At 35.8% G+C, this 17,994-nt stretch overlaps 1 protein-coding gene across 2 annotated transcripts in view; it reads right to left on the bottom strand.

Annotated features, from left to right (window-relative positions):
- The window catches only part of Rock1 (Rho associated coiled-coil containing protein kinase 1), a 94,884-nt gene that overhangs the window by 42,542 nt on the left and 34,348 nt on the right, over positions 1–17,994 (bottom strand). For both annotated transcript variants that reach the window (XM_051202007.1, XM_051202006.1), the window contains exons 5-11: positions 15,057–15,232; positions 13,925–14,009; positions 12,759–12,903; positions 12,124–12,262; positions 11,306–11,397; positions 4,415–4,574; positions 2,996–3,062 (exon numbers count right to left, since the gene is read on the bottom strand). In XM_051202007.1, the coding sequence (XP_051057964.1) occupies positions 2,996–3,062; positions 4,415–4,574; positions 11,306–11,397; positions 12,124–12,262; positions 12,759–12,903; positions 13,925–14,009; positions 15,057–15,232 (864 nt within the window). The remainder of the gene's footprint in view (positions 1–2,995; positions 3,063–4,414; positions 4,575–11,305; positions 11,398–12,123; positions 12,263–12,758; positions 12,904–13,924; positions 14,010–15,056; positions 15,233–17,994) is intronic.

Here is a 17,994-nt window from a genome sequence, read left to right as displayed (position 1 = left end):
CCAGATCTAGGGGATCTGACACCCTCTTCTGACCTGCAAATATACCTGTATACAGGTGGTGTACATACATGCATACACACATATTGTTTTTTTTTTTTTTAAATAACTAGTTCCTTTCCCTTTTTTCTCACTTTTTAAAAATCACACGTTCTCTTACACGTAAGAGGAAATACATCAAAAGGAAAACAATTGTAGCTGCTTTTAAAAAATGGCTGCTGGCATTTCAGGGGTGGAATCAGGAAGATTATAAATTCAAGGTCATCATGGACAGTCTCATCGCTTAGGATGGCTTCTATCCCAAGAAACCAAACCAAGTAAAAAATAAATATATATCACCGGGGAAATGACTCGGATGATAAGAGTGCTTCCCTAGGATGCATGAAACCCCAGTATCACATAAAGTGGATGTAAGTAACCCATACCTGTCATATCAACACTTAGGATACGAGGGGTACAAGGATCAAGTTCACGGTCATCTTTGACACGGAGTCTGAGGCCAGTAAGAGCTACACAGAACCTTCCCTCAAAATCAGCAAGTGTGTTCAGTAGTTAAGAGCACTTCCTACTCTTACAGACCACCAGAGTTCAGTTCCTAGCACCCAAATCAGGGAGCTTATAACCAGCTGTAGCTCTAGTTCCAGGTGAGCTGAGCCTCGCTCCTGTCTTCCACAGGTATTTGCACTCACATGGTGCACCTACATATACCCAGGCATATGTACACATATGCATAAAAATGTTCAATCTTGAAAAACGTAAAATCAAGTAAAAGAATAATTGCTACTACTCTGCTTCTTGTTAAAAGCATAAGCAAGATGATGAGGATACTGCACAGTGGTCAAGCTTATAAGACACTGGCTTTGATCCCAGTATTAGAAAATGCCCAAACCCCAAAACAAAAGTAAATAAGAAGAAGTGTCCTGTGTAAAATAAGGTATTGTAAGAATGCTTTGAGGATAACAAGATAATTACTCCCCAAGGTAGGAACTTTCCCCAGCAAAGTCCTACTTAACTCAAAAGGGTCTTCTTAATTAAGAAAGGAAGGCTGTTTTTCAGCCACATGAACAACAGAAAGAATTCCTAACTAGAACATACAAGTTCGTTAATAATATACTTATTTATCATACAGTCCTAATTCCAAAGAATGAACAAATTAAGTTATGCTGAAAATATTGATTATTCTCTATTTCTCCAACTGCTTTTCAGTCTTAAAAATCTACTGTTGTGGTGATAATTTTGTTTATGATCTAATAAAGCTTGCCTGAAATAAGGTTTGCCTGAAAAGCAGAATACACAGCTAGACACAGCCATAGAGGCCAGGCGTGGTGGTGCACACCTTTAATCCCAGCAGCCACACTAGTTAGCCACAGATGGTGGGGATGGTGCACACCTTTAATCCCAGCACTAGAGAGGAGTGAAACAGGAGCTCAGGGTCTCAGTTTGTATTCACTCTGTAGTCATGCTGAGGACAGGGTCACCCCAGCCTTGGCAAAGGTAAGAACTCTCTAGTGGTTGGTTGCTATGCTCTTCTGATCTTCAACTTGAACCCCAATATCTGTCTCTGGGTTTTTATTTTTCATGCTATATACCACCTTCTATTTCTGTCAGAAAATCTACAGACTACATTACCTGGATCTGTTGTGTTATGACTAGTTTCACAACATAAGGAAAAATAACAAGAAAGCTGGGAATATGAAGTTAGTTTCCCAATAGTCTTCTTTGCTATGCTTTGGTGTTCTATATTCTGTGTTCCTCTTCTATTATGCCAGGCTTTCTAAGAGCTACAGCAACACAATTCTCTCTCCTTCCTCCCAGCAGTATAGGAGCAATGGCTTTCCACTGCTGTTAATCCAAAGGTGCTTTCTCTCCCTTACTGTTCTGCTTGATTGGTGTTTGTAGCATAACAGTCCCTTTATTAAATCTTTTCATTTAATCCTTGTATACACATAATGTGGTATACAAATCCACTGAGATATTATACAGCCTTAAAAGGAAGGAAATTCTAACATATACTGCAACATGGATGAATTAAGGTAAATGAAATAAGCCAGTCTCATAAAGACAAATGTATCTAATCCCATTTCTAGGAGGGTGGTAGAATAAATTCACTGACAAAGAAAGTAGAATAGTAGTTACTAGGGCCTGAGGAGAGGGTGATGAAATGAGTAGTTATCTTTTAATATAGTTTCCATCTTAGAATGATGAAAAAGTTCAAGAGATGAATAGTTAGTAAAGCTTTGTGATGGTTTCTAATGTTATGATAAGCTGTGGTATATATTCTGCCAGTACACACACACAAAATCTGTTCATCCATTCACAAATTTTTAATGTGTTATGTGTTCCTTCTGGTAATCCTTGTTGCCCACTACCTTTTTTTCAAACAAAGTTTCCTTCTGATGCAGCCAGGTTGACCTGGAACTCCACAAATCCCAAACAGGCTTTGAATTTGTGATCTCCCCCCCTCAGCTTCCAGTGTGTTAAAATTACAGCCATGTACCATGCTCAATCTTCAACTTCCTTAATGACAAAATGATTTCTCATACATTCCTAATTGGAAGATTTAAAGGATAATAATTGCCAGTAACAATTGATAACTTACTACCTATCAATATATGTATATATGCTATATGTGTGTGTATGTATGATCTATTTGACATTCAGATAAGAAATCATACTGAAGAGTAGATAATAATTTAGAAGTGTCATGCCTGGCAGTAGTGGCACATATCTTTAATCCCAGCACTCAGGAGACAAAGGTAGGTGGAGCTTCGTGAGTTCAAGGCCAGCATGGTCTACAGAGTGAGTTCCAGGACAGCAAGGGCTTTTAGTGAGAAATTCCATCCCAAACAAGCAAACAAATGAATGAATGACATAAATATCTAAACTCACTAACTGAACATTCACAAGCAATACATAACGCTTACTCAGTAGCATGCATACAACTACATTATCTGTGAATTTAAAAATAAAAACCAGACTGACAGCAAGAAATACCTACCAAGCTTTTATCCACATTGGAGCTGGTTCTATTCTCAGTGGGATTGGGATTAGCTGAAGGTAAGTATCTACAGGGTAAAGAATTAAAAACAAAACAAAACAAACAAACAAACAAATAAACACAACTTTTCAATATTCAGCAACAAAAAGTGCTTGTTTTATGTTCAGTATTATACTAGTTTATTTTTAAAAATTAAGTACAAGCTTAATTTTTATTTTAAAAATAAACATGTAAATTAAATAGTTCTTAAGTAAATACTCATTGTGATTATACTTAAACATTTTATAGAAAAATAAAATGAAATGAAAATAAAAATTAGCCAAATTTTAAACATTTTTAAATAAAAACATATTGATAGTACATCAACATCAAGAAATAAAGTGGTATTTATTACATGAAGTATTCTAATAGATGCTGTTAAAATTCAAGGAAATCACACCCTCAGTGTGTTTATTCTGATTTTGCTTTTAACTCCAATGAGGCTTTTTTTTTTTTTTTAAATTCAAATATTGAAAATTAAGTTGATGAACACAAAAGTTTGAAGTAACGAACAACAATGATGTGTAGACTTAAACCAGAAGTGCTGCCATGTGTTTTGTTGCCTGGTACTGGTCTAGCACTTTGTTTCTATTGAGTAGAACTTACTAACCTAAAATGTACAGATCATCCGTTTCTTCACTGGACATGCACTGTATCTTATACTTACACTGCATCTTATGGTAAGGTTCATTCATGCAATAAAGAGCAAAATATCAAATATATCCGCTGAATGGATGATATAATGTCATCCAGTACAATGACATAGTGTCAAAGGTTAAAAGTTTATGCCTTAAGCACATGTAAAGTTATGTCTGTTGGTACTAACAGTAGATAGTACCAGTGGTAATAAGAGTTGACACTGAGTGCTTACTCTGTGCAAAGTAGTTGTTTGTACTTTACTACATTTTTATTCACGCAACCCTTAAAACAAGCCAAAATTAGGCAGGAACAAATGTTATCATTATTGTTATCCCTGTTTTCAGGGGACTGAATCATAAAAGGCTACAAGTATTTGTCCAACATTACATTATAGGTACTATCTGATGTTACCCTTTATGGAAATGGTCATTCAATTTTTTTTTCTTTTGGAGGAATCAATTTTTCAAGAATTAAAAATTATGGTGAAGAATGTCTTATGTTATTCCAAAATTTCTGAGCCATAACTCTTTAAATAAAAATAGTGATTGAATTTTTAGTACTAATAGAATTGTTTCATTTGTTATTTTCACTTTAAGATGTGCTACATAATTCAATATAGATTTTCCTGAAAAACTATATTCTGAACATGAATGAGTCTTAACAATATTTAGATGTCGTAAAAAATATGGTGAATATAAAAGAATTATCACTTACCCCTAAATTATTGCTTAGAATACTTACCTACGATTGCTATAATATGTAAATCCTACAAAAGGTAGTTGATTGCCAACAAAAGCTTTAGGAATAGGAAATGTTTCTTCATCTCCTTTGTCTTCTTCCAAGTCATCAAAATTACTAGTATCAATGTCACTACTTAAATCAGGTACAACTGGTGCTACAGCTAAACACAGAAAGAAAGTAATTGTTCTTTTCAAACAGTATAAATATAGAGTGGCCCAGAGATCTACATCAGCTCAGCACAGTACCATGCATCTAGTCTCAGCTATTCAAGAGGCTGTCAGGAGTGCTTAAGCCCAGAAGTTCAAGGATAGACTGAGCAACAAAACAAACCTCATCTAAAGCAAGTAAACAGGATTCCATACTAAATACTGATGGCTTCTTGTTTCTAAATAACTTGTGAACCCTAATATAAGATGCATTAAGTTCTATAATACTAAGATTTACTAGAATTCAAAATTAAATGAAAATGATTAGATACTCGAAGTTAATTATGCTTCAAGATTAAGTTGAATGCAATATGAAGATTTGCTACAGAACACAACACAGTTTAAAATACTCAATAGCATTTGGAAATGCATACATTAATTTCCAGAACTTATAGCTTAACAAAGTATACTTAAGAAAAAAAAAAAAAGGTTTATTTTAAGTGTTGGATAGTTTTTTGTTTGTTTGAAGTTGTTAATCTGCCATACAGAAAGCCAGAAATGGAAGTCCTAGAAATAGAGGGGGATCAATGAGTCGGTCATGACGGGTGTAGTTAAAGGGCTCCCGTAGGATAACGTAAAACCCTAGTAACTGTTTAAATATTCATAATATAAGAGAACACAAGACATTAATGCTCCTAATGTCTTCTGGAGCTTGATTATGATACAAAGGGCACATTGAAAAACTAAGGATAAAGTCTTAAGTGTAAAGATAGAGCAGCCAAGAAAATACTGGATCACCACATTAGACATAATTACTGCACTTTCCTTTAGAGAAAAAAATGAACATGAGAAAAACCAACTGATCTTGTTTCACAGACTTTCTTATATAAAGGAGCTATTTTTTGTTTTGAATCACTGGGATTCAAGCAAGAAATATTTATCAAGTTCAATCTTATGCACACAGAACTATTTGGCCAATTTTGGGACAAAGCCAACAAGTTAGCCCAATAAAGCCGTAGCATTAACCAACAGCAGCAACAAAGGGGAAAGGAGGGGCCTTTCCACCACTCACTTCCATAGTCAGAAGAATTGTCTAACTAGATACTGTCATCGTTCCAGTAACAGCAACTGCTGACTGGTAAAATGAGGGGTCAATTATGGGCTTGGCCAAACTAATCAACAACCAACCAACCAACCAATCTTTCTTTTCCTTCGTTCTTTCCTTCCTTTTCTCTTTTCTTCCTCTTTTTTCTTTTTTCTTTTTAGATATACTCTTACTGTGTAGCCTTATCTGGCCTTAAACTCACTGAGACTTGTCCGCCTCTGCCTCCAGAATGCTTAGAATTTAAGTTGTGAACCACCATACGTGGCAAATTTACTTCTTAAAACAACAGCTTTCAATCTGAACTTTTTGTCCACTGAACTTACATTTGACAATGTATGTATATACCTGCAGCTATCATGAATGGAGGGACAAGTGCTATTGGCATCTGAGTCCATGAATATTGTTAAACAGCTTATAATGCTAAGGACAATAGGCCCTGCTCCCATGCCCACAAAACAGATTTGTCTAGTCAACTGCTGAAGCTAAAAAACTTTTTAAAATTATCATATCATGTAGGAATATTTTAAAGAAATCAACCAATGTGCTGTATTTTCTCTTGCTGGCTTTCCTATATTATTTTAATTTTTTTCTTTTTCCCGAGACAGGTTTTCTCTATATTGCTTTGGAACCTGTCTAGGAAATAGCTATGTAGACCAGGCAGGTCTTGAACTCACAGAGATCTGCCTGCCTCTGCCTCCCAAGTGCTGGGATTAAAGGCATGCGTAACCAACGCCCGGCTAATTTTAAAAAATATTTTATTATACTTATGTGTGCATACATGCCCATGGTATAGCATGGCACATTATGGAGGTCAGAGACAACTTGTAGATACTGTAGGTCCTGGCATAAAATCCAGGGGTCAGCCTTTGGTACCAAGCACCTTTACCTACTGAGCCACCTTACCTGCCCATCAGAGTAGTTTTAAATGTGTCAAGGTTTTTCTGTTATTTTTTTTTTTTTAAATCTGTTGAGATGTAAGTGAAGATATCCTGGGAGAAGTCTAAAATCTCTACTTCTGAGTTGAGATGTTTAGACTGTATATAGTGTCACCCAATCACATCAGAACTAATTAGAGACTTATTGTCAAGAGTATTTAATTACAAATAGACTTTGTTAACAAATAACCAAAAGCTGGGCAAAGGTGGCGCACACCTTTAATCCCAGCACTAGGGAGGCAGAGACTGGGGAATCTCTACAGAGCAAGTTCCAGAATAGGCTTCAAAGGTACAGAGAAACTCTGCCTTGAAAAAACAAAACAGGAAAATAAATAAATAAATAAATAAATAAATAAATAAATAGCCAGCCATAACCTGGTGAACATCAACAAAACTAACGGTAAATCCTAAACAACACTTTTCGCTACTGAAATGTTTCTTAGCAAAAAAAAAAAAAAAAAAAAAACCTGTCAGAAGCAACTTTCTTGAGAACGGCATCATCTAATAAACACCGTAACACAAGCAGGGGCTGTTTTAAAGAGAGAGGGACTTGTGGGCCCAAAGACATGGCTCAGCAGTTAAGAGACTCTTGCAGAACACCCAAGTGCTGTTTCCAGCGCCTGCATCGAGCGGCTCACACTCACTTCTAACTGCAGTTCCGGGGAGCTAAGGCACTCTTCTGGCTTTTGTTAATGCTTACTTACATGTATGTGGTGTGCATATATATACACAGGTATCTATACATACACATAAATTAATAAAATCAAAATAAAGAAAAGAAAAAAATAGGGGCTCACAATTTTGGTGTTTCAGGAAATTTCTGTCATGGTTAACAGTACAGAGATCACAGTAATCACACAAGATAGGTAACATGAACTTTGTAAAACAATGTCAACAGGCAACAATAACCAACAACTCTTAAAGGACTAATCTGATTTCAGAGCTAACATTGTAACATTCAAAATGTCAGACTCATGAAAAAAAAATTACAAGGCATACATACATATTTTTAAAAGAACATATGGTTTATACATATGGTTTATTCACAGGGAATTTTTGAAAAAAAAATGTTAGAAATCATTACTAAAAAACCAAGACATCTGAATTACTAGATACAATTTTATAATAAACCTTCTTTATGTGTATGAGCACTAAAAGACAATATACACAATGAACCATAAGGAAGCAAGAGAATGATTCCTTAACTATCAGGACAGAAAGCTATACAGTACTTAATGTGAGTCAACTGGGAAAAGAAGAAAGGACATTAGACTTAACGAATAAAGATTTTTAATTTGGAACGATAGTTTTGGGACACACAACGATGATGATGTATACCGATATGAATATACTTAATGCTGGTGACTGCAAGTTAAACATGACTGAAGTGGAGGATTTTGTCATGCCCACTTTTCTCTCTCTCAAAAAAAAAAAATACTTATTTAAAACAAAAATGAATCTATTACAATGTCAACAAAGTCTAAATCTTTAAAAAGCCCTGACTTACAAGTTAGGCCCTAAATTCTTTATTAACAAAGACGACATTATTAGTCTTTACCATGAGATTGTAAAATTCCAAGAGTGTACTAGCCTTAATCATTGTAACTCACTTGCTTTAAACATCAGATCATGTCCTTTTATACAAAAGTTAACTGCCAACATGTTGACTCCTTACATTTCTGATATTATTAAATAGGAGAAAAATCATTAAGTAGAACAAAATACTAAAATGATCACACAGATTTAGATTTGAATCCCTGCACTGCCAATGGCTTGTGATGTAGTAAGATTTTTCAGAGAAAGAGGGTCTTTTCATTCTTTAGTTTTCTACCTTTTTAAAAAAGATTTATTTATTTATTATGTATACACTGTTCTGCCTGCATTTATGCATGAATGCCAGAAGAGGGCACCAGAGCCTATTATAGATGGTTGTGAGCTGGGAATTGAACTCAGGACCTCTGGAAGAGCAGCCAGAGGGCTCTTAACCTCTGAGCCATCTCTCCAGCCCTAGTTTTCTATCTTAATCTCATACTCCTGTCTTCAACTCTGTCAAGTAGATATAAAAGTAATCTTATACTCTTAATATTTTATGCCTTTAAATAAAAGGTGAATAGATTCAGAAGACTCGGAGAAAGTATATACTACACACACACACACACACACACACACACACAAATAAATAAATAAAAGATTGATTAGGAGACTAATTGTCATGACAACTTTAAAACATCTGAGTTGTAAAACTAGATGAGTTGTAAGAGAAAGCAATTTTACCAAGGAAAAATGGAAATTCAAAAGTATTAAAACTAATAATAACTGGAACTGGAGAGCACTGGCTGTTCTTGGGGCCTGTTTGGTTCCCAGTACACACACGGCAGTGCAAACTATCCACAGCTTCAGTCCCAGGGTTACAACACCCTCTTTTTGTCTTTGCAGGCACCAGGCATACACATGTTGCACATATGTACATGCAAGCAAACATCCAGATATTAAAACTAAAGAAAACTTCAAAAGGAATTATAGTCATTAAAAACAATTCATTAAGTCCAGTTCAGAATAAAGCATTCTTGGTATTTTAGGAGAAGGCCGAAAAGAAGGACAGGAAGCAGGAAAAGGGAAGAATGATAGTAGTTCTACAGCTTTTAGTTTTTCAATAATCACAGAGCAGAGCCTATAAACTTTAAGAAAAGCTATAAAAATGCTCCTAAGTATGGTGAATCTAACAATGACTACCACAAAACCATAAAGATAGACATGTGGCTCGTGGTACAGTGCTTATTTGGAACACATAAAATCCTGGGCTTGATTCTCAGTATCACCAAACAAACAAAACAACAGCAATAACAAAAACCTAAAAATCAGAAAGCAATTCAGCTCTTTAAAATATAAAGAAATGACAATACTAATAAAAATCACAAGACAGTAATAATCTGTTAAGTATAAAGTCATTTGCCTTAAAGCTATAAGTCCTTCCCTCTTTTTTTAAAATAAAGGACATGTAGGGTTTTAATAAAGTGGCATGGGTTTGAACCCCAATTTCCACACAACTACGTGCTGCACAAGGGGAAACTTGGTTTGACACTATTATTTCTTCCATTGCCTGGAATAAAATCATGCTTGGCCTGAAAGGGGGGTTCAAATAGTTCTCTTCCAAAAAGAAATGCAACCACTCTATTTTTAGAGTGGCTTATTATATGGTTATTCTATAGTTATCTGTATATTTCCTAACTCCAAAAAAAAAAAAAAAAAAAAAAAATCAAAAGATACTTCTTTTCAGCCTCCTTATATACTTCTTTAGTTTTTTAAACCTTTCTAAATTTACTAAAAGCATACATGAATGAAAGAACAAAACTTTTCAGTGCAACTATCTGCTTCATTTCCTGCTCACTGCTGTTTAGCAAAAGTCTACCTTGCAGCCTAAGCAGAATAATGGTATCACATCTATTGGTTGAGCAGATTTTTCCCTAGGTGACTATTACTGAGTTCTCCCAAGATCACATTGCTGCTGTAGCTTCTCTAATAAGTCTGTAAGTACACAGATACTTTTTGCTATCAACCACTAGTATAATTTGCTTCTCCTTCTTCTTGCTAAGTTTACAGATTAGGACAATATGTTGTAAACAATGTAACTGCTTCATTTAGTAATCTGCAACAATTACGATATACCACTAAAACTAGCAAACCTACCTAACCCATTTCTTCAAATTGATTTAAAAATTTCCCCTTCAAGTAAAAACTACCACTTACTGTCTCATGAATTCCACACCCTCAATGTTTCTAACACTATCCAGAAGAGTTCATGACTAATAACGTAGCAGCATTATCCCTCTGATAATAAAAAGAAAGGAAAATTCTGAGAGTGCAGTGGGAAAGATAAATCCTTCTTGTCCCAAACCTGGGGCATCTTTGGTGCTGTTACGTCATTTTAATATAACTGTCTTATGTAAAGTTTTCTTCAGATCACCTTGTAAACTTTAACTTTCTTTTATAAAAACTAAGGAAATATTCTACAATGACTGAAAATTAAATTATAGCATGCTATGTATTTATTTCACAACTGTAATCTTCAAAGTCCTAGTGAAATCAAGTATACCACAAGTTCCAATGTCCACATAAATAAACTGAGTTAAAGTCTGTACTTAGCGGTGGCACAGCCTTCTTCTACCTTCAGTTTTAATTAAAAGAGAAAAATTTGTCTTTTCACAGAGAAAAACATTTTTTGTTTTGTTTTGTTTTTCAAGATAGTCATTCTCTCTGGAATGCTGTCCTGGAACTGGCACTGTAGACCAGTCTGGCCTTGAGTTCACAGAGATCCGCCTGCCTCTGCCTCCCTAGTGCTGGGATTAAAGGTGTGCACCACCACCGCCCAGCTGGAAAAGCATTTTGATTCCAACTGTCCCTGATTTTTTTCATACAGGAATAACTAAGCCTACCTGAAGAGCATCTCAAATATGCTCGTGTCAATTACGCCTATTGAACCCCAATCCATTCCCACCAGTGTGGCATTGTGCAAATAACAGGAGAGGCACAGGTCCCTGAAGTTCTACAGCATTGTCAAATATTCATTTTCACTAGGGTTAGGCAATTTTTATACAGTACTGTGAACTTATTTTCATCAATTGTATACAAATATTTAGCAAGGCACTTTCATCTTTCTACAACTACTCAAACACTCTTGAGTGCCCAGGGGAAAAAAATAACTTACTGTCTCGGAGAGTTTCCCAAGCCCACTGATCATTTTTGAAGAAGAGATGCCGTTTGATTTCCTCTACACCATTTCTGCCCAATCTCACTTCTCTAAATAGGAAGGGAAAGAGAAAAGTAGTTAATCATTAAGATCTTATAACCTGCACAGGTCTCTTTATGTCATCTTAAAAATCTATTATTAGGTGGGGTGTGGTGGCGCACACCTCTAATCTCAGCACTCAGGAGGCAGAGCAGGTGGATCTCTGAGTTAGAGGCCAGCCTGGTCTACAGAGTGAGTGCCAGGATAGCCAGGACTATGCAGAGAAACCCTGCCTTGAAAAAACCAAAATCTATTATCAGCAAAATTTTCAGAAAGCCTGAGCCTTGTGGAAAGAGGAGGGGGGAAAAAAGTAAAATTCAATACTTATCAATCGTATAATTAAGTTAAAACACAACAAAAGAAAAGCCATCTGCCTATATTAGTCGCCTGCTCATATGCACTAAGCTGACAGCCAGAAAAGATGTCACAATACCCTAACCTTTTATCAGGCTTCATTATTGTAAGTAATTATCAAGACATCAGCTTTTGTATTCTAACAGTATTCTAACAGTTCACATGCAAGAGGTCAAATATGAGCTTTAAAATGGGAGAGGCAAGATGAGAGAGAATGCCTTAGAATTTAAAGATGTACACGAGCTGACGAGATGCTTCTTAAGGAAAAAGTATAGCCTATGCCAAGTCTGACAACTTGGCTTTGAAAGAAGGGCTACCCTGATGCAGGGCGCCAGCATACACATAACAACAACAAAAGGAAACCCAGTGTCAAAATTAGTTACCTGTCAGTAAGGAAGGCACAAATGAGATTTTTTGCTTCTTTTGATATGTCATTATCATCGGGGAAAGTAAGTGAATTTTTATGGTTCATAATTTTACTGTAAGTCCCAACCAAAGAATCTGCATAAAAAGGTGTATCACCTGAAAAAATTGACAGGAAAAAAAAAAATGAAAGCCAAAGAAATACATTTGAAAAAAAAATACATATTTTAAAGAAAGAATCTATGAGTTACTTGGTTAAAAAAAAAAAAAAAAAACCAAACAAACAATAAATATTTGTTAAACTAAAAGCACACACTTAATATAGAAAAGTTAACACATCACAAAAGACAAAACATGTTAGGGACCATGTTTATTTCATACAAATTAATACTGCTTAATACAGCATTTTAGGAGAAGCCAAGTGATGAATTTAGGATGAAAGACATATGATGCTTAAGCAAAACAAAACAGAAGCTGGAAAAATGCCTCAGCAGTGAAGAATACTTGCTGCTCTTGCATAGGACCCAGGCTCTGTTCCCCACTTTCTGCTGGACTGTCAGGCACGCACATGGTACACAGACAAACATGCAGATAAAATACTCACACACATAAAATAATCACACACGCACACACACACACACCCTCCTTTACTCACCTACAAGCATTTCATATAAAAATACCCCAACAGACCACCAGTCACACTCTCGTCCATAATAGCCATCACCGCCTTGGGATTTTAATACTTCAGGTGAAATATAATCAGGTGTTCCAACTGCTGTATCACATCGTACCATACCTTCCTAAAAGGAGAAGCAAGCTTGGATTAAAATTTAATTGTTTTCAATTGAATACAGCCTAAAGAAAGAACTGAAACACATTATTCACAATAGCATTCACTGGATGCCATCATTTCTTATTCTTCTGACTGCAATATAATGACTGCATCTTAACTGCAGAGACAGAATCAAGGCAAAGAGATTGACGGGGTTATAACAAAGCATTTCACAGCATACAAATACAGATTTCATTATTTTTTAGCCAAACTGACTGATTTAACTATGCTAGAACTGTGATAAAAATATAGAAAGCCAGCGGGACAGATAAGAAATTGAGCACCATGTGCAAGGCAAAGGGCTTGACAGTGCTGCCATGAATTAACTATTAAATCTGCACTTTAATGCCCTCCTCCAAAAATATCTATTTTACCTACTTGTTTAGTGCATTGAATTAAAACTAAATGTTGACACAATAGTTCTTATGTAGTTTTTCCTTTTAATCAGTATCTCAAAATGATAAGTATATATTTCTAATTGCTGTAAAATATATACAAGCCATTACAACCAAAGAAAAAAGGTGGCATATTCCCTTTTAGTTATATGTATAAATTATTACTACACAAATAGTGAAAACGATTATCTTATAACTCACTGTTAAACCACAAAATCTTATATATTTTAAGACAGAGCAATTAAAGCATTCATAAAATATTTCTGAAACATTTGAAATTCATTTTTTATGAAAGTTTTAATTTAACATTTAGTGACATTTGCACTAATTCCCTTTCTAGTTACCAGTAGTATCTATCACGAAGTTGTTATAAAAGATTTCATAAATCTGGCAATCTACATTTACCCCAAATAGAGAGGAAAAAATAAACCACTGACAAGTTACTAATACGACACTGTAACCATGGTATCAAGAAAACAAATATGATCCTGTCGATTCTGGACAAATACAGATTATGGTTAATGAGTTTTTAACAGCATCTTCTGAGGAAATACTATCTTGAATTAGAAAACAAATTAGATTTTAAAAATTGACCTTATTCATCTTCATGCAGGTACCAAAATCTGCTAACTTCAAATGTCCAGACTTATCCAGCAGCATGTTATCAGGCTTTACATCCCTGAGTGAGAGAAAAAACAGACGAAGTGTGGCTGAAATAGATCACACACTGACAAAGGCTATGAAGCTGTTACTTCAGATCAAGTCCCCTTAACCTACATGACACAACGGGAATCATAAATCAGTACGTGCTCTTATCCACACCTAGAGACTCAAGTGCATCAGACTGGTTTTGTTTTTGTTTTTTTAAGGGCAGTTTGATTTTTTCCCCTCCCTTTATGTAGATCACAGTTTGATTCTTATGATAAGAAAATCAGTAACTTCAGAGATTAAGTACAAAAATACATATCATCTAGACATAAAAGTCAAATGAAGCATTAATGTTTGCCTAGGGAACGAGAGACATTCCCTACAGTGCCATTGCCACTGATAAGTCCTTATGTTCCTGCAAATAACCCTCACCCACACTCCTATAAGCAACCCAAATTAAAGTCACAGGGAGATAAAAAGATAATAAAGTACAAAGGAGATTGGTAGGATACAGGAAGATCAGTAGGAACAGGACATGAAAGGGTAACGGGATGATTATGATCAAAGTACATTATATACAGGAGTAAAAACATAACAAATCTATTATGTGTAACTTGGTAAGAAAAATTAAAGTAATGCTCATCACATAACTTTTAGAAACCACTTTACAATTTTTATTTATTTTTGGCTTTTGGAGACAGGGTTTCTCTGTAATAATAGTGCTAGCTGTCTGTCTTGTAACTCAATTTTTAGACCAGGTTGGCCTCGAACTCAAAAAGATCCACCTGCCTCTGCCTCCTGAGTGCTGGTATTAAAGGTGTGCGCCGCCATGCCTATCACTGGCAACATTTTCCCTTTTAATATATGATATAAAAGCTATAAAACTAGATTAACATTATTAAATAATATACTTACAACAAGATTAAGCTTAATGCACTAGAATTTTAACATGCCACCTGTATCATAGGGAAGAAATTAAGTAGGCTGGGAGTAGGAGATATAAATATAAAGTGATGGTTAAATTCTCTTTCACTGCTCCTTTCAAAAAGTAAGAAACTAAAAGCATTATTATCTTTACCTATGAATAAAACCCATGGAATGAATTGCATCTAATGCAAGAACTACTTCTGCAGTATAGAATCGTGCCCATTTTTCAGGTACATCATAGTTGCTCATCAGGTTGACAAGGTCTCCACCAGGCATGTACTCCATCACCATGTAGAGATACCGGTCATCTTGGAATGCATAAAAAAGCTACAAATTAAAAAAATAATCAAAATGACTTTTGGAACACTTTGTTTTCTTTCATATTAAAACCTAACAAAAATACTACTGTAAATGGTTGAAATGTAGGACAGCTGTAAGTGTAGGCCAATTCTTAGTGCAAACATAAACACCACACCACACCAAACATTAACATGCACACCAAAGAGCTATAAACTGAATATTCCAAAGAGGCAACAGGGATCATTTCATAGCTCTCTATAGTACTTCTAAATTTTTATATAAAAGGTTTTTATAATAGTTTCAACAAGGACAAGCTTCTTAAGCAAAGAAATAAGCAAAGAAATATTGTACTTCTAGTTTTTAACATGCACATGATAGTTTATTGTTAACTTTAAAATGAACATTAGAACTCTCAGGTCTCATGAACTGGCTTTGGCTTTACTGCTCTGGAAATTTGCTTAACTTCTCCATGTCTGGGACTGACCATTGTTTCTGATTGATTAAATTGATTTTACTTACAAACCTGCTGTTCAACTAGCATCTAAATGCCTGGCAGCTGAAAAAGTTTAACAAACTTTTAATGAATAAAACAATCATAACCTCTGCTGGGCAGTGGTGGTACACATTGTAATCCCAGCACTTGGGAGACAGAGGCAGGTGGATCTCACTGAGTTCGAGGCCAGCCTGGTCAACAGAGACAGTTCCAGGACAGCTATGACTGTTAGATAGAGAAACCCTGTCTTAAAACAAACAAACAGAGAAACAAATGAAAAATCATAACTTCAAACTTGGAGTGTACCTAACAACAACTGTCTTTCTGGACTGTTAGAAGGAAGATCAAAATCATTAGCAAGAAACTGTAAAATACTGGGAATAAATCTATTGTGTATTCAGAGCTGAAGCTTAAAAAAAAAAAAAAAAACAGCAATTTTTAAGTAAACACTATTTTAGAATAGAACAAAACTAAAAGCAAACCCCAGGAAAAAACACCACCAGGCTTACAGATGTCGTAAAGCCTTCACATTTCATTTTCTCAATAGTATTTAATCATTTCAATTATAGGCTATAGGCTTGCTTTAATTGATTTTATGTGCCATGTCTGTGTTGTATATGGTGGGTTCACATTAAGTACGCTGGGATCAGATCAAGACACAGGGTGCCTTCCTCTATCACTCTGCCTTATAGCACTAAGATAGGGTTTCACACTGAACAGGAAGCTTGCTGTTTCATCCAGGCTGGCCAGCCAACAAGCTCTAAGGATCTACCTGTTTCTGTCCCCTAGTGCTATGTTACAGGCACATGTTGCTACTTTCAAGCTTTTTTAATTTTAAAATGTGTATGGATTTTGGTTGCAATTGTGCCTATGCATAGGTCAAAAAAGGAATCAGATTCCTTGGAAGTAGTGTTACAAATGGTTGTGAGCCGCCACGTGGGTGCTTGGAATTAAACCTGGGTCCTCTAAAAGATCAGCTGGAAGTGCTCTTAACTGCTGACATTGGTGCTAGGGATTTGAATTTATGTCTTCAAGCTTTCAAGAACAAATGCTTTTACGCAATGAATAGTCTATCCAGTCCTACTTATATTAATTTAAAAACTAAACAGGGACAGATGGCTCAGCTGGTAAAGCACGTGCCTTAACAAACACAAGAACCTGAGTTTGATCCTTAGAAGCCATGTGAAAATGCAGGGTATGCTGGCATTCACTAGTTATCTCTGTGCTGGAGAGATGGAGACAGGATAGCTGGGGCTTGCTGGCCAGACGGTATCTATTAAGTGATGCACTCAACACCAATGAAAGATCCTGTCTCAAAGGAGGAAGGCAACGGCACTACTTCTCATCCTGCCTCAACAAATGCACGTGTACGTGCACACACACGCGCGCGCGCGCGCGCACACACACACACACACACACACACACTGCCCACATGTTATTAAATTTAGGAGTAAGGATGAGAAGTAAAGCATTATTTCATTACTACCTCAGAGTAAACGTATAGTTTCTCACTTGAGTGCCATAATTAAAGAAACATTGTTATTCTGGTTGCAGCTTACCTTATTTACATACAATATAATTGAAGACATCTAAATTGCAAACTGAATAATTATGATGTAACTATGCTAATCTTTAACAGAAATAATACTAAACATCCATTTATCAGGAAACACCACCTCCAAGCTCTCTTGTCCTCCACTTCTCCATCAAGGGTTATTCAACAATTTCTAAATGCATTTTCAGTTATCATAACTGGTACGGGGGAGAATTACCACTGGTAATAGTCTGGATAGAGGATAGGGATGTTGTCAAACATCATAAACACACTAGTAATTGGATAATATAGGGGATAACTGTGGTGGTTTGAGTAAGAATGCCCCCCCCAAGCTCACGTGGTCCTCAGCTGATAACCATTTGCAGTGGGTTAGGATGTATCGCCTTGTAAGAAGTATGTCATATGTCACTGGAAGCAGGCTTTAAAAATATAACAGCCCCCATCATTTCCAGTTTGCTCAAATGTGCTTCTTGCCTCTGGTCTGAGATACGAGCATTCACCTTTTTGCTCCAGCCACCCTGCCCACCTGCTGCCATGATGTTCCTTTGGGAACTATAAGCCCAAATAAACCCTTAAAGCTGTGAGTTGCTTTAGACATGGTACTTTATCACAGAAACTGAAAAGTAACTAATACAACAGTCCTTTAAAGATTAACTAGTGTCAAATATGATGGCATATGCCTCCAATGACCAGTTTGAGGCTAGCCTTACCTACATATAGGGTTCCAGGTCAACAATGTTA

Source organism: Phodopus roborovskii, unplaced genomic scaffold (genome assembly GCF_943737965.1).
Source record: "Phodopus roborovskii unplaced genomic scaffold, PHOROB, whole genome shotgun sequence".
NCBI classification, from domain to species: domain Eukaryota; kingdom Metazoa; phylum Chordata; class Mammalia; order Rodentia; family Cricetidae; genus Phodopus; species Phodopus roborovskii.
The sequence above is the reverse complement of the archived record's forward strand: the minus strand, read 5'-3'. Positions and strand labels throughout refer to the sequence as shown.